The 20,116-nt window shown below is 34.4% G+C and overlaps 1 protein-coding gene and 1 long non-coding RNA gene across 4 annotated transcripts in view; one reads left to right on the top strand and one right to left on the bottom strand.

Moving 5' to 3' along the window:
- The window catches only part of LOC131161935 (sugar transport protein 5), a 29,872-nt gene extending 28,885 nt beyond the window's left edge, over positions 1-987 (top strand). Inside the window, exon 4 of one of the 2 annotated variants that reach the window (XM_058117971.1) lies at positions 466-987. In XM_058117971.1, coding sequence (XP_057973954.1) covers positions 466-888 — 423 coding nt within the window. In that variant the 3' untranslated portion in view covers positions 889-987. The remainder of the gene's footprint in view (positions 1-465) is intronic. The other variant, XM_058117972.1, reaches the window with a different exon arrangement.
- Positions 988-13,274: 12,287 nt separating this feature from the next.
- LOC131161982 (uncharacterized) overlaps positions 13,275-20,116 on the bottom strand; it is a 28,424-nt gene continuing 21,582 nt past the window's right edge. The window contains exons 2-3 of one of the 2 annotated variants that reach the window (XR_009138659.1): positions 14,109-14,276; positions 13,275-13,468 (exon numbers count right to left, since the gene is read on the bottom strand). This is a non-coding gene — a long non-coding RNA (uncharacterized LOC131161982). Of the gene's footprint in view, positions 13,469-14,108; positions 14,344-20,116 lie in introns of both variants that reach the window. The other variant, XR_009138660.1, reaches the window with a different exon arrangement.

Here is a 20,116-nt window from a genome sequence, read left to right as displayed (position 1 = left end):
AGAATTTAATTATGGTTTAATCTCGAAAAGATAAATGAGGAAGAAAGGATTTATTGTCGGAATAGTAAAGCATAAAAAGAGAGGGAACCAAAAAATCGTCCACATGGATAGGTTGAAAAAGAAAAAAAAAAAAATGCCCACACAGACGTCTCGAGAAAGCTCCAAAATTGATAGGAAAGAATTGATAAATAAAAACCATAAAATAGTAATAAAAAATGACAAAATGACTCGTGGACACATTGAGACAGCACAAAAGTTCTCTGATTTAAGTAACTATACCAGATACATTTATTTTATAAATTAAAATATTCACTTACCAGAGAATTCCTTGAACAAGAAAGCTTGTCACAGTTTTAGAAGAGGGTTTTTATTTATTTAATATTTCAATGGCACGTAAGCATGCACATAATGTGATATTCATTGGGACTAATCATGGCATTTTACTTTTAACTTTACAAAATCAAGATTGCAGTGGCATGCGTGCTAGGGATGACAACAGGGGTTTCGGGCACGGAGGCCATCTCCAAGGGCTATGCTGTGTTAGTGCTAGTTCTAATGTGCGCATATGCTGCTGGTTTCGGGTGGTCGTGGGGGCCTCTAAGCTGGCTCATTCCCAGCGAAATATTTCCTATGAAGATCCGCCCCACCGGCCAGAGCATAAGCGTTGCAGTCAACTTCGCCACCACCTTTGTGCTCTCTCAGACGTTCTTGACGATGCTCTGTCACTTCAAATACGGCACCTTCCTTTTCTATGCTGCCTGGATCACTGCAATGACTATTTTCGTCTTCATTTTCTTGCCGGAGACGAAGGGAGTCCCTCTTGACTCCATGTATTTGGTGTGGGAGGAGCATTGGTTTTGGCGCAGATTTGTTCAAGTTTGCCAATAAATTTGTCTGTAAAGATGAATTCCATGTCCTAAAATAAGGACGCGTGGGTGAAACAAATATTTGGATTTGAATTTATAAAACAATGGGCATAATTTTCTATGTTTTTTTTTTTGACTGACTAGACCAATAAACTTGCCATCTTCTAGTTAGATACAATATAAGGGTTTTAGAAGCCTAATTCTTAAGTATTTCCAATTGGTATGGTTTGCTCAATTCTTCCTCAAGTGCCTCTAAAACATAATTGCTTCCTAAGGTATACTTTTTCATGTCAAAAGTCATTGTAGGCACCTCATTTTGTTTAGAACTTATATAATGTAATTTGAGTTATTATTTATTGGAAAATATCCATTAAAATGAGAAAATATAAAAAAAAATGGAAAAAAAATGAATGCATGGAAAAAATTGTATACATTAAAGAACAAATAAATAAAAAATAGAAAATGAAGCAAAATAAGCCAATCTTCATCTTTAAATCTCCAAGCACAAAAGGAAAAATGAGAATTGGTCATATGAGAATTTGCACAAGTAACATGTGGGTGAAATAATAATTTAATGTAAGCATAAATTGATCAATTCAATTTAATTTTGATTGATCAGTTAAATGTTAATTGATCTAATCAGCGTTAATTGAGTGATCCCTCTTACCTATAAATAGTGAGCTTCAAAAGGATTGGAGGACAGACACACAGATACAGATAGAGAAGGAAGAGAGCAATTGCTCACTAGAAATTTTTGAGAGAGAATTTTGAGGAAAATTCTTAGTGCTTGAAATTGAGAAGGCGAAGAAAGATAGGAGACCAATAGGCTTGAATTGCAGAAGCGGTAGAAGATTAGGAAAAAGTAGTTCAAGAAATTCGAACAAAAGGAAGAGGAAATTGCAAATTGGAGTTGGGAATAATGGTAGGTACTTGTTAATTTTGTGTTTCACTTTATTTCAACTTCTAGAAATATTAAAATTTGATTTTATAATTAGAGTTTAAATTCAAATATAACAAAATATAAATTTCCCATAATATACCAAAATAGGATTCATGTATTTGACCCATATTTGGAATACGTACACTCGATTACCCAAATCTAAATACCCATACCCAATTATCCCATATCCGAATACCCATACCCAAATACCCCAGATCCGACTCGGGGACCCCGATCAACTTGACTTGGGTCTTGATCTGTTGACTCATTAATGCAAACCTTGGACCCAAACTCAAAATTCATTTGGAGTAAAACCCATTTAAAGCCCAAGTCCTAATCAAGCCAGCTTGTGGCCCAGTTGGGCCTAATTGAACCCAATAGACCAAAGCTCAATTGGGCCTTGCCTAATTGATCAAATCCAACCCCCCAAACTAAGCTTGACCCAGCCCAATTAACATAGCCTAAATTTCCTCAGCCTTTGGCCCAAAATCAATTTAGCCCAAGAACAAATTAAACCAAGCACCCATTGAGCTTAGCCTGATTAAGTTAGCCAAATTAGTCCAACCTTCAACCCAAACTTAGTTCAACCTAAATTAACCTAAGCCCAATTGCTAACAATACCTTGATTTAACTCCACTTATATTACTTGAGACCCACAATCCATTTGGTTCCCAAGAAAATCCAGTGAAGTCGAAGAAACCCCAAGAAAAAAAAAGAAAAAAAAAAGAAAATTGAAATAGAGATAGGAGAAAGGGAATTTACCTTTTAATTGTTCAGATCTGTGCTTTAGAGAGCTTGACGCTCTTTGTTCTCTCGACCAAGACCTGCAAAAAAATGAGAAAAAAAATAGAAGAAGAATGAGAAAATCAAGAGAGAAAGAGAGAATTGCAAAATAAAAGAGCATGAGAGAGGGTGAGATTGAAGAAAGAGAAAAGGGAGTAGATGGAGAGAGTTTGTGAAAAGGGCAAGATAGAAATAAGAGCTGGGGGGGGGGGTTCGAAGAGAGAGAAAGGGAGTGATGAGAGTGTGTAGAGAAAGAGATATGTGAGAAGAATGAGAAAATCAAGAGAGAAAGAGAGAGTTGCAAAAGAAAAGAGCATGAGAGAGGGTGAGCTTGAAGAAAGAGAAAATGGAGTAGATGGAGAGAGTTTGTGAAAAGGGCAAGATAGAAATGAGAGAGAGGGGGTTCGAAGAGAGAGAGAAAGGGAGCGATGAGAGTGTGTAGAGAGAGATATGTGAGAGAGTGGGAAGAAGAGAGAAAAAAGTTTGAAAAAAGAGAGAGAGGGAGAGTATATTGAAGAGAGAGAAGAAAGGGAGACAGAGAGAAAAAGAGGAAGGTAAAGAGAGAAAAGGGAGAGGCAATGGGAAGAATAGAGAAAACAGAGAAAAAAAAAAAAGTTTTTTATATTAAGATTTTAAAAATAATAATAATAATAATAATAATAATAATAATATTTAGTGGGACACGTGTCACTAACAGATGGTGACATGTGGCATAATCAGGATCATACGTTTGGGGGGCCAGACGGCCCAATCTTGACCATTTTAGTTGTGTTTTCTTTGGACAACTAGATTATTGTCATGTCAGCAATCTGTGTCAAAAGTTTTGAGCCTTTCATGTCCCGTCACGTGGCGGGTGACATCAGGCTGACATCACGTTACTACAAAATATAAAAAAAATATAAAAAAAAATAAAATAAAATAAAGAATAAGCGCCACATGTCACCATTGCTGGACGTGGTAGCCCTTTCCCTAACTAGGTGAACCCGATTTGACTCGGATCAACCTTAGTTGACTTGTTAACCCAGTTTAGGCCAATTGAACTAGTTTGACTCGTCCTGAACTACCGGTTCATTTCTTTAATTTAAAAATTAACTTTTAATTGATTAAAAATTGGCAAAAATAGTAAAAAGTTATAAAATGAACAAAATCAGAAAAATAATGAAAAATTATTTGAGTTATTTTGATTCAGATAAAAAAAAAAGGAAAAATAAAATACCAAAAATGAATAAAATATAGAAAAAGTCTTTAAAAATCCTAGAGAATTACAGAAAAATGTCGAAAAATTTTCAAAAAATTTTAAAAAAATTGGGAATGTTTTAAAGACGCTTTTTGTTCAAATTTGATGATTTTTTTTATTTATTTGTCATTGTCTGTATGTATTCTATTCTTTTTTTGTATGCATCCCCCAATGATTAAATAAAGGATAAAAATGTGTTTTTGCTCTTCATCTATATTAGTTCTTGTTGACCTTATAGGTCGTACCCGGCTTTGATAATGAAAAATATTGATATTTGATGTTTGTCAAGTGCTTTTGTTGGTTTAAATTAATATCCCAAGGTAGGACACTTGAAGAAACAAGAAGACCGTGAAGTTTTGTAATTTGTATTGTAATTCATATCGGTCTGTAATAATGAGGGTCTGTAATAGTAACTTAGGCATGTGGATGTATGCTTATCACATGCACATCATGCACATAAGATATAGTGTAAGCTCAACTTGACCATAGCAAGACCTTAGGCTCCAACAATCACACACACATTGCATAAAATATGAGTGTGAAATAATTGTGCTAAAATTGAATATATCTAAGCAAACTAAGAGGGGTCGGGCGACCGAACTTGTGGAGTACAAAACTCCTCGGGCGCCCGAACTTTGAAAGTCAAAAAGTTGACCAAGCCCTCGGGCGACCGAACTATAAATGTATACATCTTCTTCAGGTGCCCGAATGCCTCGAAAGGGACAACTCACCAACTAGGGCGACTGAATATTTTAGTTCAAATCAGCCCTAGGCGACCGAACACCTGAGTTCGGGCACCCAAACCCAAGACCGGGCACCTGAAATTACGTAGCTTTGCTACTGACTTTGATTTGGCCTGCCGAACCAAGCCACGGGTGACTGAATTAGCCTAGAACACTTTTATTGTTGTCTTCTCGGGTGACTGAACCGAGGTTCAGCCACCCAAACTCCAGCAGGTTAAAATAAATTAACCGTGGTAAAACAGGGTTATTTTGGGCTAATTGGATTTTAATCTTTTGGGACCTTTTTAATAATACCCATTATATCCCAAACGGTTATAATTTTTCACCTGGCTATAAATATACTTTCATTTGCAAGATTAGCAGATTCATTAGACAAGTGATTAGTAAAAATTCTCTCTCTTGAAAATCCACTTTTTTCCCTAATACTCTCAAACTTGCATCCTCTTGATAAAATCCAAGATTGTGAGAGTGTCATTCGTGTTTGTTTGATTGTTGCTTAAAGCTAATACTCCCTTTGTTGTGTTTACTTGATATTTAATTTTTGGGAGTATAACTTAGGTTTGTCCCACAGATTTGCTCAATATAAATCTTGTTTGGGATTAAACCAAAAAAGCTTAGGATATTTGCATTTCATTGCAAGTGTCCAAGAACTTTGTTTTTGGTGTGCAAAGAATTTTTCAAACAAGCAAACAATCCTTTCAAACTAGATCTGCTCTTATTTCATTGAAGAAAATCATTTTGAAACTAGTTTGATTATCTATCTAGTATACTTGGAACATTTATGTGTTGATTGAAATATTCTGTTTAGATTCCAAGTCATTGCTTGTGTTGATTATTCTTGAGCATCATACTGATCGTATTGTGTTGAATACTTTTGAGCTTCATATTGACTATACTGTGTTGTGTATTGATAAAACAAATCTTACCTCACTGAGCTTACACTACATCCTTACTTTTGATGCGTATGTGATTGAGCGTATTATTTGGGTACAAATCTGCTTTACGTGAAAGCACTATTTCATTGTACCATTTGATTGTAAAATCTGAGTGATTTCAGGCGTAGCCTGAGGGGGCAGTAATCTAGTCCGGTAAGGATTGTTGTAAAGGTTGAGGTCATCCCTGTGCTACTTGATTTGTCTTGTATAGGTACCGCTCCACCCGTTTAAGTGAGCAAGTTATTGTGGTAATCCTTGTGCTTGTTAGCCAAGGCGGGGACGTAGGCAATTGGCCGAACCTCAATAACATCTCTGCGTGTCACTTTTTCTTTACTGCTTTTTGGTACTTGTGTGATTGATTAAATTGCTTTATTTACATTATGGTATACATTTACTTTACTTGCACTAGATTGACCATAGGGTGTTGAATATACTGGTGTTAGGAGATTGACTTAGGGTTTAAAGTTTAAAAATACCAATTCACCCCCCCTATCTTGGGATCACGGTAAAGCTAACAGTTATAATGGGAGTTTATATGATAAAATCCCCTCTTTTGGAGGTCTTATTAGACATTTCTAAGTCACACCTTATTTCACATTTTATTGGCCTTACAAAACTTAAAATCTTGTTTTGATGATAACAAACAAAGGTTAATTTAACAAAATATTGTTTAAGTAATGATATTTTTGGAGATCAAGTATGACAAGGGTCAAATGATTCAAGAAGTGGAAACAAAGCTCACAAACCTTATCAAAGTAGAAAGATTATACTTCAAAGACAATCAAATGGAAGCTTACTAGATATTGAAGCTTGGATTTAAAGAGAGATGAAAGCTCAAATGAATATTGAAGCTTGGATAGACAAATCTAATGAAGCTTGAAGTCTAACCTCAAGTTCAGTCATATACCTTGTGTCCAGTTCAAATTTTTCAATGTATTAAGGAACATCAGAAGACTGAATGCGATAGTTTAGTCATCTAAACACTGTTAACGGTCATATTTTTTAAAAGTTTTTAAATTTAAACTTATATTTTTTGTACTCCAAACTTTCTATAAACTTGGGAAACACTCCAATTCACTTGGGGAACATGAAATAGACTTGATTTCTCATCTACAAATAACGCCCCAAGGCTAAGGTTTAATTACACCAATAAAATACAAAAAAACAAGCTTTCTTGCTCTCAAATCTCCCAATTCTCTCAAAGCTCTCTTATGCAATCATTTTTTGAGTTTCACTACTGAGATTTGCTATGAATTTATCAAGAAAATTTCATGTCTACTCTTAATTCTTTCAACCTAGAAAGAAGGCTTATGGTGATATCTTCTTGAGCTTCATATTTCCATATTGTTAATTTGATTGAAGTTTATAAATTTAACTTGTACTAATGTGCTCTATTTGAGAGTGTCTTTGTACACCGAATTCTTTTTTTAGTTTGTAGGCAGTTCAGGTTCTTGGATTGTTGGACCGAGTGTGGGGTATCGCTTGGAGAGGCATTGCTCTAGCCTATTGAAGGAGTGACCAAGCGTGGGGTATTGCTTGGAGAGGGGGCTCTACCCTTAAAGAGGTTTTGTAAAAGATTTGCTCCACCCGGAAAGGAGTGTGTTATAGTGGAACCCTTTGGCGGTATTGGCCAAAGGCGAGGACGTAGGCTAGGGATAAATCGAACCTCGTAAAAAATCTCAGTCTCACTCTTAACCCTTCTCTTTATTTTCTGCATATATAAATTGTGTGGTTTGTATTCAAAGAGTAGGAAACCCAAACTGAGATTGAAGACTTTTAACTTAAGAAAATACGTTGATCTTTTGCGGAAACCTTAAATGGAGTACGTTGATCGGTTACAGAAATCTTAGTTAAACGAGAGCAAACAAAGTTTAATCATAATAGGGCTTGAATTAAACTCAGATATACAGGGCTTTTATCATATACATAGCTGAGTGTTTGCAAAAGTTTAATATTACAAAAGTGTTGTAGCTCATACTTTGATTGAGTACTTTGTTGTTGGTTGATTAAAATTGTTGATTGGCTATTTGATGGTTGGTTGTTGCTTGCTTGTGGATTGGTTAAATATCTAAATATCAATGTGTGTTTACTAAACCACCTAAAAGTTGTTGAAAGAGTTTTTTTAACAAATCTACAAAGTATTCAAAATAGCACATAAGTTCATAAAGGTTAATAACTAAATTAATTTTCTACTATACATATATTGAATAGCAAATATATGTGAATGATTGTTGAGAAAGAATTTTAAAATAAGTTTCTAAAGAAATTTTTAAAACCCAATTCACCCAACCTCTTGGGACTATACCTTAACTTTCAAATTTTCTTTTAAAGTTTTAATATTTATTTTCTATTTAAATAGTTAATTAAAGTCCACAAGATTCAATTTGAGGATATTTCATAATTATATAGGTACTGTTCATAGAAAGGGTATGTAGGGGGTGCAAGTACCTTACCCTCACATAACTAAACTCTCAATCCCAATGCTAGTAAATGTAGATCGAGACTACTGATTCCTTGGCCATAGGATTGGTCTAGAGACTAATCAACGAGTAGTAATTAAGTGAACTAATCGCACCTAGGTAAATATTACGTGAGTGGCGACTCCATCGAACCTTTATTATTACTATTACCCCTCGCTATTTCAGACCCTTCTTTGGGACGTTGCGATAGCTTGGCAACTCCACTGGAGACTTCAAGAGTCAATTCATTAATTAATTATTAACTATGCCAACTATGAATTAAATGGTCCTTTTGATTACTCCATGATATGTACCTATAAATATGAATAGTTGTCGTGTACTTGTGAATATTTTACTTGTGTATATAGCTCTTATATATGTTGTGGATGAATGGATAAGTATGTATAGGGTCTGATGATGTGTTGGAATGAGGGGATAGATTTTTAAATTTATGTGAGCAAACACACTTTCACGAGCCTTACACCTGGGATTTACCCTTTTTAGGAATAGATAAGAATGTAATAGCTTTAGCTTCTATGAGACAAAGGTCTGCAGGAGTTTGTGAATCACTTTGCTCAATTTGTGCTTTATCCAAGCCAATTAGGTAAGGATAGGAGACATTCTGAGAACCTATTGTTGATAGGGAATTGAAAGTAACGGTGTAGTCCCAAGAATGGGGGTGAATTGGGTAATTTAAAATCTTAATGTGGAGAAGCTTGATTTATTTTAAAACTCATTTATCACGTCCCCTAACTATTTCAAGCACAACGAAAAACTAAGTAGAGAACGGCTATACCAATTAGCAATCCTAAGTATAATCAAACCTCAATATTAACAATATTCTTGACTATTTAATTTCAATTCCAATATGATCAACCACAAGTATTTGTTCTTATATTTAAATAGTTAATCGACCAATAACAACCAATGCTGGCAAGTTAAATCTAATCTGAATGTGTAATTACAGCAGATTAATATTGGCAAGAAGATTATTTGACCACACAAATATTATCCTTATTGAATTATAACAACTTACCAATCAATATCAATCGATATTAAATTATTTCAGCCAATCAACTCAATTCTAAATTTATAATTTCAGAAGCATTTAATTTACTAAGGAGACTTAAATCATTCACAATATCCTCAAGTCTACCTCAGCATTCAAATAATTCCCAAATCAATAAATCATTCAAAGCAAATAATAATCAATTTATAAATGCAGTAAAATAAAGAGATTATGGAGCCATCTTATGAACATACATCCAAATATGAATCTTAAGACATTTCTACTATATTTATCAAATTTAGGTGCTTTTAATTTTTTTTCTCGTACGTCTACATCAATAAGAAGACGTAGATATTCAAAATCTCCTAACCCTCCATATTGTATGTAACGGTTCGAAAATCTATACCATTTATTTAATATTTAATTAGAATTACTCTGAAGTCCTTGTATTACTTGCTATATCATCTCAGGCCCCAAATGAGCACTGAGGAAACATTGTTAACTTATATACCTACATAGCGGAAAACATAAAACTATACGTCCATATTTACAATACGAGAATTCAGTAATTACGCCAAAACATACACACATTTTTACACATCATCCCTAAATCATCTACTTAGATAATCTTGTACACTACTAAAAAATACAACCTCTTGATAACACTTACCCTATTGACAGGGCAGTGTAGACGTCCCCTCTATCTACGAGTTTGATCTGCTTGTCTAATTAGATCACCTGAAAAATATTAAATCACTAGGATAAGACAGCATTCAGTAAGAGGAAATATGCTATTACTAGTGTGTGACAACTGAGCTATTATACTGATATATAACTGAAATTGTAACAACTCACATTTATCATAGTTTAAAGTTTATCTGTAATATCTGGGTTTTCTACTTATTCATACTTCTAGTATCATAATATGTTTGCTGAAATTCTGTAAATTTGTATACGTATAAATAGATGTGAATTATACTGTATAATGTTTTACCTGTGTTACAGTTTCAGATGTATATTAGTATAGTAATTTTGAAACTCAGTTTCCACACACTAGTAATAGCATATTTCCTCTTACTAAGCGTTGTCTCATCCCAATCATTTAACATTTTTCAGGTGATCCGACTAGGCGAGCAGATCAGGCTCGCAGATAGAGAGGTTCTTTGCACTGCCCTGTTTGTAGGGAAAGTGTTTTCAGGGAGGTTGTATTTTTTAGTAGTGTACAAGACTATCTTGGTAGATGATTTAGGGTTGATGTGTAAATATATGTGCATGTTTTTTGGGGTAATTACTAAATTCTAGTATTGTAAATATCGGTGTATGACTTTATGTTTTCCGCTGCATAGGTGTGTCATTTTGTGTACAGGGATACCTCAGTGCCCATCTGAGGCTTGAGATGTTATAGCAGATATTATAGGGGTATCAAAGTAATTTAAATATGAAAAAAAAAATGAAAATTTTGGGTCTTTACAAGGCCAATCTGCAACTTCTCCAAGGCACGGTAGCTGGTATCTACCTCGTCAAACTGGCCACCTCAACCCAGTCTTCTAAGGAACCTGCAATCCCTCCAAGTACGGTTTACGGAAACCTTCCACACACTATCTAAAGATATGTGGTTACACTCTGATCTATACTAGCAACGGTACTGTACTCTGCTGACTGAACATAACTTGACTCATCAAGGTTTGATACTGTATATACTATTTTCTATATATATCTTACTGTTTCATCATGATTCCAAAATAACCATAGCACTGTAAACTAATATGAAAATACTCTAAATCATAGTGTTACGAAAAATAATCATAACACCGAAAGCTACTCTCAAAATACTAAATTATCTGAACTGTATAAACTATAATAATGTAATGTTATGGAAATAACTATAACACCGAAAGTTGTTCTAAAAATACTGTATTATCTGTACTGTATAACTGTAATAACTGATCTGTACTATTTGAATAGCATAAGCTATAAAATCATAGTGTTATGGCTTTGCTACTATGGGAATCATGGAAATCTGTATTGCTATAAAATATCTGTCTGTATATACACTGTTTTGTAACTTCTGATAAAACATATTTCTACATAAATGCTATTAATCATATCAATTTGAAACTGTATAATTTCTGTACTAATCTAACACTATCTCATGCCACACAACTAAATAAGTAAAATATCTCATATTCTGAAAACTGTATTTTCTGAATTACTAAAAATCTGTGAACTGAATAATAATTGGGAAAACATACAATTTTATTGATAATCATTCTATAATTCTAACATAACATATTTCCCTTACCTTTCTGACCGGGAGGCTTGCCTCCAATTTCAACCCTTCCAATCTCAAAATCTTGAAATTATACATTCAATCAACTGAATTTCCTAGAATAACTCTCATACTTACATTTTCTTGAATTTATTGACTATTATCATTACGTAAGTTCTTGGGGAAAAACACCCACAAAACCCTAGCCCACCTGCAATATTCTCACCAAACCCTATATTTTACAAAAAACCACAACTCTCAATTTAACTCCAGAAATACATTCATATCTATATTTACACCTAAAATAAATTAACAATTAACCCAAAAATACCCTTACCTCTGTTTTTGGGATAGTGCCCAAAACCCCAAACTGAAAATCTGCTCCACCTACACTATAGAGAATCTTCTTAGAAACCTCGTGGTGGTTCCTCATCGTCAAATGGAGGCTTATTAGAGCAGAAATTGAAGAGAGAAGGGAGAGGGGCCATGGGTTTGTGAAGAGAGAGAGAGAGAGGAGTAAGTTTTTTTTTAAAAAAAAAAAAATGAGCTCTCGGTTCTTTTAATTCTCAACCCTGCAGCCGAAAACCATCGACGATTTTCCTGGCTTCATAGAAAACCGTCACCGATATTCTATTAATCGGCCTCCAAAATTTACTGTTTCATCTTTACTCAGCTGCCGTAATTTTCCAAAACCGTCGACGGTTTTCTAGTTCCTCTAGAAAATCGTTGCCAATTTTCTCTTGCTCTGGCCAAAAATCAACTTTTCTAATTTTCTTTTATTATTTTATTTTCTGGCTCACTACATTGTAAGCCTTGGATTGATTTCAATTATTCCTCAATGTAAGCTATGTGATCTTTGACTCAAGTTGAATGACTTTCCTCCTCCTTAGAGTTAGTTAATTTTGGTTTAGACCTTGCCAATTGCTCCTTGTCTAGTTATGTTGATGAAAATAGGTTCTTGAGCAATTGGTGGTGCAACTCCATCCACTATAGGTGACTTTCCTTTTATGAGTTGGACTAGATTCGCTACAAACTTTTCCAAAATCTCAATCCTTTTATCAAATAGAGATTCCATCCATGTTATATTCTCCTTATTTTGACTGCATTTAAATAGCTCAATGTTTAGTGATTGAGCTCTAGTATTGATAGGGTCATGAGTAATAAGATAGATTTTCCTTCTTGGTGAAAATTTGATTACCTTTTGAAGATGATATGATTGAATGTTTATAAATAGAAAGCAAATATTTCACTAGACAATGCATGAGTGACAGAGAGGGTAGAATTCATTAGTATAACTAATGCAACATATCAAATGACCTTGATGTGAGTTTGGCTCATGAACCTTTTCAATCAATCCAATTGGCATGATATACCTTTTATGCAATAAAATTCAACAAGATAAAGAAAAGCAGACAATGAATCAGTACAAGAAATAAGGTTATTAGTGACAGTTTTAAACCGTCACTAATAATCAAAAAATCGTCACGGTTCTCTCTGTATTAGTGATGGTTCTAGCTTTGTAACCATAGCTACGGATACTAATATTAATAGTTACGGAATATTCAAACCCTCACTAATAGTGGAGTATTAATGATGGTAAAAAATTGTCACTAATATCCTACGTTCGTCACTATAAATTATACATATGGTCGGCTCAAATTTATCACTAAAGCGCATGTATTAGTGACAGATTTAATAATCGTCACTAATATGACTGTAGTAGTGACGGTCAAGAAACCGTCACTAATAGTACGCTTAATAGTGACGATTATTAAAATCATTACTAATAATTAACTATTAGTAACAATTATAGAACCGTCACTAATATTTTGCCCCCATAAGGTTGATTCTATTGTGACGGTTTAGTTCATTTAGTGATAGTTTCTAAACCATCACTAATGCTTCATATTTCCATTATTAGTAATGGTTTTGCAAACCATCACTAATGCTTTGAAAAAATTAATTTTATTTTTAAATTCCTGTAAAAATCTGTAAGTACATTTTAACATACATAAAATTGAACTGGAATTACTAAAACATTCAAAAATTATTAAAATTTAAAATAAATGTTGTTCAAAATTAAAATACATACAAGTACAAATTCAAATTAAAATATATAAATTAATTATGTTCAGTGAACAAGAAATACAGGAAAAGTCAAAAGTTGCACGCATTCGACCCGACTGAAGTGTTTGGCATCGTCCTAGTGTTTTGAGAGCCGCAAACCCTACAAAATAATAATTGTACAAGAAATTAGCTAGCTAGTATATAATGTTTGAACATATATGTACATAGCATGATTTTGTGTTCATAACCAAAGAACAATCCATATTTAATCATATAGCTTTAAAAGTCGGGTACAATGTTTAGAGTTTTTAGAAGATCCTCAATATTCAAAAAGCAAAGCACGTGATGCAAATGGGTTCTTCATGCTCTATTTCTATGAATGGTGCTTAGCTCTTCTATATATGTTCTTATGCATGCATTTTCAATTTAGGATGAAGATCAATCTTCATTTAGCAATCACTCATCCTTTCAATTACAATTTAAGCATGCATCATATTATAAATACTTAGCACTTGATTTTTGGCTTTGATTATTTTGGGAAAAATTTTAACAAAATTTCGGCAGCATATCATCTGTAAATAGAACATTTCCCAAATCTGTAAATCAAAGAGAGTATACCAGATAGCCTAGCATTTTTCTATAGCATACAAAACATAAATCACTGCATCAACCATGTAAATGGCATTCCAATAAGGCATGCAATCCAGTAGCTTAAATAATAGTTCATACAAAATATAAACCATCCATAAAATAAATGTAATCATTCACTCAGTTTGCAAAAATGAGACACAAAATTTCACCTGCTTATTTAAGTGGCCATCCAAGAACACGTCTGAACTCTGCAAGCACTTATGGGGCAGACATGTCTAGGAGTTTTCTCTTTTCCAATGCAAGCCTCATATGCAGTCACTTATGATGATCTGCAAACTCCACGAATAAATCCCTTAGCTCATTAGCTATCCTGTATTCTGCAGTTCCTGAGTGTCAGGGCTTTAATTCTTTGCCAATTATAGCATTTGTGCTCTATAATTCCTACTACAATATGAGAATTATAAAATCAATTATGCAATTCCACAACAGAGTTCCAATAGTAGCACAAAATCTTACTTTTATAGTTGATGATATTTCCTCAAAAATTAATAAAAACAAAAATGAAAGAATGTGCCAAGGACATCAGTTTCAGGTTCCCAATTAATGGTTTAAACAATCCATGCATTGGTATCTTTGTAGTTATCACCCACGGCCTATAGAAAATGAACAAAACAATGAAAGCTTACTGACAAGGGAAATATAAGTTCTAATGAAAGCAATTACTCCAAATCCAATATAATTTGATATAGAAATAGAACAAAAAGCAGACAATGCATTAACTTGATAACTTCTTGTTGAAGATGCTATAATGTGCTTTAGATTCTCCAACAATTCCTATAATTTCTCCAAGTTCTCCTTAGAATCCAACACAATGATTCCCCTCGTGTATGTCTTTGAAGACAAGCTTGGGAAAATGCAAACTTGTGTTGATATGGTCGTCTGCTTCTGTATGAATTCAACAACTATTCTTGGGGACAAGTCTTTCTCCACATTGTCAATTAATACGAAATGGTCATAGCCAGTGATCCTATTCATAAGTGAAGTTTCCCCACCCATATCTAAATCTTGCTCTATAGACTGAGACAACATTTACTTGTTCTTGACATTTGAACTATAATTATCCTCATGGAAGGCAACACTTCCAACACTAGAATCACCGTCTTCTTTTGAATCTGAACTAGACGCTAGTAGGGCGGTAGGCCAGTTCTCCATTATTAAATTGTGTCTAAGCAAAATATGTCCAGCTCTGAACAGAGTAAAGTACATTAGTTCATAAATTGAAAAAAAGAAATTAGCCTCATACCATACAGAATAATAAGGAGTTAATTTGTAGTTTCATTTTTTACCAGTATACCTCCTTTACAATACTATACAAAAAAGAACATCCATTATTTTCTATTCACAAGATGTGCTGAAAAGATAAAAACATTCACAAAAGAAATTTATCAAAGATATTAATTGATTGGATTATTATCACAAATTTTGAGACTCCATTACCCCCTACTCAGCTTCAAGCACATCCTCATCACATTTGATGAGACCATTAGTGACCTTTTAATTGTCCACATTCTATCAACCAATGTCGTTTTAGTGTATTTTGGATCCTTTAGTTCAACTTACTAACATTGGATAGCAAGAGGAACATATTGTACATTTATTTTAAGCTACTACTACTACAAAATTTTATATATAAATATAATATATACATATATATATATACACATACACACACACACACACACACACACACACACACATATATATATATGACAATAATAATCATACTACATGTTTTAGGCACCTTAAACCTCCTCTCTCCTTTCTTTGCCTGCGCGCATGGGTGGGTTGCTTGTGAAGATGAGTACATTTCCGTACGATCAGTATGAGACTATCTTCATAGCAGTGGACAGATGAAAACAATTCCTGATATTATATAGGAAACAAAAGCAGATATATATCAAGTAATATATTGGCTATCCTCGCCAATGTGGTTGACACCATATATTAGAATCTGGAGGAGTTGATGGAAAAATTGAATGAGCAACCCATGTCATTTTAAGTAGAATGTTTGAAGAGAAAGACCGTCACTAGTAGTATAAAACTATTTGCTAGCTTAAACTTTATAAGTCGACTCAAGATCCCCAAAAGGGGTGGATTATTAGTGTCGATTTTACAAATTGTCACTAATATAGTTGATTATTAGTGACGATTTTTTAAAATCATTCCTAATAATGCACGTTAACGAAAGAACAATCTGTATTTGATTGGTTGAGTTTATACGATGAGCTATGGTCTTTTGTTAGGTGTTTGGGCACTTGTGAGCTAGTTGGAGTTTCAGTGTGTAGTGTAATTACCCAAAAAATTAAATAATTAGGAAATATAATGAATGAAAATAGATTAATGAATAATAAGGGGATAAAGGAAGGATTTAAGAAGGAAAAGCAGACCTCGTCGACGAATGTTTTGTCCTCATCGACGAGTGTCCTTCTAAGCTCGTTGACGAATCTAGTTCCTTGTCGATGAAGGAATCCCGAGAGAGTATATTTTGGAACTCTAAATTTCATCGACGAAGGTATCTTCTCATTGACGAAGTCTCTATAGCACCTCCTCGACAAATCCACATGTCTCGTCGACGAAGCCCTGCTTATAAATAGGTTGTTCTTCATTTTCAGCGTAAATTCACGAAGCTTCTTCACTCTCTCTCTCCAAAATGGTTTTCCCACCTACTATCTTCGATTTTGGGCTAGATTTGTCCCGATTTGATGATCCGGAACCACCACGAGGTTCGTAGGATCGTTCTCTACAAGGCTGTAAGAGCTAATCGTTGGATTGAGGGGTTTGGGAAACATCCCAAAATCAGGGTGACTGAAGGAATAATGTTATTTGGAGCCTAGGAAGTATTAAGTAAGTATTTTTCTTAATATATGAGTTAATTGGAATTTATTTAATTAAATTAGGATTTTTGGATTCAGGGTCCAAGTTAACGTTGTGGGTATCGGTTCGGGGATCCTGCCAATGTAGTTTGAAGTCAGGTAGGCGGGAAATTTATGTATTAAATCAGGTTTTTCATGAATTAAAATGGATTATGTGTTATTTATGTAAATACGTTTTTATGTGAGTTTAAAATTCCAACCATGTAAAACCATGTTTTATGAGCCTAGGAATGTTTATAGAGCTATGTATATGTGGAAGTAATTGAATGAAAGTGAAAGGTATTTTCTGAGGAATTATGTAAGAAATGAAATGTATCTTCAACATATAAACGTTAAATGTGGGTTGGCCTATTTTACAAGAATATATATGAATTTTACTGTTAAATTGTGTGGCATGAGATTTTGTGCAAATATATGTTAAGTGTATGAGATGTAGGCTAAGCAAATAAAGTATTATGAATAAAATATGATATGGACAATGTTTCCTGTGTATGTTAAATGCAACCATGTAAATGTATGATAGCTGAAGTCCATGTTAGCAGATTCTAGCGCATTTTTATGTGGACTAACTGATGACAGCTAAAAGGAGTTGTGTTAGTATATTCTAGCGCATTTCTATGTGGACTAACAAATGATGGCTAAAGTGCGGCTATAGTACGAAGGAATGAAATGACAATTTTATGCAATGAAATGACAATGGAATGACTATGAAATGAAATGACAAATGTGAACGAAGTAAATGGGAAAGAGTTACTTAAAGTGAAACAAATGCAATGTTTAAGCTTTGAACATGAACAGATGTGTATGAATGAGTATTGACAGAACGGAATAAAGTATTATGATATTAGAAGTATCTATGTATGTAGAACACGTTATGATTGGGCAAGGTAAACTCTTTGCCTGAGGGCTTGCTGAGAAGGCGAGTGCACTAGTAACTTTAGATGTGTCAGTAGTTGCATAACGTACTAGGGCAGAGGGAACCTATATGTATGGGTAGGTAGATTCTCCTATCCTTGAGGCCTTTGCTGGTAAACTATTGTTGAATGCATGAGTACGAGATCAAGTTAACACTTGAGGGCTTACTGAGTAAGGTGAGTGCCCTAGTATGCTTTAGTTGTAACCTTAGGGTTACCTATGTATTAGAGCAGAGGGGTGCTACTTGTATGGGCGGGTAATCACCCCTATCCTTGGGTAATCTCGTGGGTTAAATCCTTTGCATGTGTTTGATTAGGTTTAGAGAATGATTTCAGAGTTATGTTAATGATTTGCAAATGTAATTAAAATGATATCTATTTACCTCATGTTGACCACACGCTGTTTTAATATGTATATTTTCTTCCCTTACTGAGATGTATCTCACCCGAATATGATTATTTCTTTTTTAGGACATCCTCGAGGTCGGGCTTAAGGGCTCAAGGGTATTTTAGCATTTTCTTGAGGACTTTATAAGAAAGGGTATATGTTGATCATATTTTGGGGATGTATATGTTTATGTTTCATGTCTTTATGTTTTATGGCTGTTAAGTAAGGATGGTTGTGAAATTACTGAGATGTTCTGGAGATGTATGTATTATGGAAATGTAAGTGGTGGATGGATTTTATGGATTTATAGATAGAATATAGTAAACTTTGGTATTACTGTATTATGATATTATGGTATTATATGTATGGAGATTATGTTTATGTTTTCTGCTGAGTATGTTATGGTTTATGGATTATTAGGATTTCATCAGGTATAATGCACCAGACCTGAGTTTAGGGGTTCGGGGCGTTACATGTAGCGAATTATCTGATCAAGCAAGAATGCACAGGGAAGGTTGCGATTCCTCTGCATCAAGGAATCCTAACAAGCGTACTGAAGGACCTTCCAAGATGAAGGTAGAGACGGTAAATGAATGGAACAATGAGTATGAAGATTTCCCTACAGATACGGAGGTGCAACCTAGTGATACAAGTGAACTAATGTGAAATCAAAAGTGGCACCAATGGTTCCACCTGAAAAGGGTGAAAGCAGTTGTCATGACCCAATCGCATGAAGGAGTACTCTATGAGATATCATAATGCGACATTTTAAAAGAAAATGATCTTGAAATTATTTTCACAGAAAGTTCAGGTACGAAGGAAACATGGTGTTTCATATTATGGTCTTTGACTCAACTGCCTGCAGGAGGAAATACCCACTGTTTAATCATCATCATGTGAAATTAGAAGATGATGATCAAAGCCAAGAGAAGGATCAAGGTTTCAAACCATACCATGTGAAGGATTTCAGAGGTAAGTAATATTTTGTATTATGGTTTCTTCCTTTACCGACCAGTGCTTCTCGATGCTACTGCTTCTCAGGACAGCCTGTCATGACACCATGGTAACGGTCTTAGAGTACTCCTTCATACGATTGGGTCATGACAACTGCTTTCACCCTTTTTGGGTGGAACCATTGGTTCTACTTTTAATTTCACATTAGTTTCACTTGCATCAATAGGTTGAACCTCCATATCCAAAGGGAAATCTTCATACTCGTTGCTCCATTCATTTACTGTCTCTACCTTCATGAAGGATAGGATCCCTCGATGCAGAGGAATCGCAACCTTCCCTATGCATTCTTTCTTGATCAGATACTTTTCTACACATCGGAATTCCAACTAGCTCACAAGCACCCAAACACCTAACAAAAGACCGTAGCTCGTCTTCTAAACTCAACCAATCAAACAAAGATTTTTCAATCATTAACGTGCATTATTAGGGACGGTTTTAAAAAACCGTCACTAATAATCCACTATATTAGTGGCGGTTTGTAAAACTGACACTAATAATCCACCCCTTTTGGGGATCTTGAGTCGACTTATAAAGGTTAAGATAGCAGATAATTTCATACTACTAGTGATGGTCTTTCTCTTCAAACATTCTACTTAAAACGACATGGGTTGCTCGTTCTATTTTATCGTCAACTCCTCCAGATTCTAATTTGTGGTGTCAAGGACACTGGCAAGGTTTGCCAATATCTCACATGATATATATCTGGTTTTGCTTTCGAGGATAATATCAGGAATTGTTTTCATTTACCCACTGCTATAAAGATAGCCTCTTAATGACTCTGCTAAAATGTACTCATCTTCACGAGAGACCCATCCACTGATCTTGAGGTGCTTCTATTAATCCTTTTCATATTCACATCTTCTTAATTTGATGTTTTGTGTAATTAGGTGTTCTAAAAGACGCCTCATTTATTTGGAACTCAAATTATCCTTATACGGCAAGGATGTCTATACTGTACACCCGATGTG

This window comes from Malania oleifera, chromosome 8 (genome assembly GCF_029873635.1).
Source record: "Malania oleifera isolate guangnan ecotype guangnan chromosome 8, ASM2987363v1, whole genome shotgun sequence".
Lineage (NCBI taxonomy): Eukaryota > Viridiplantae > Streptophyta > Magnoliopsida > Santalales > Ximeniaceae > Malania > Malania oleifera.
Note: the sequence above shows the minus strand (reverse complement) of the source record. Positions and strands in the feature narration are given on the sequence as shown.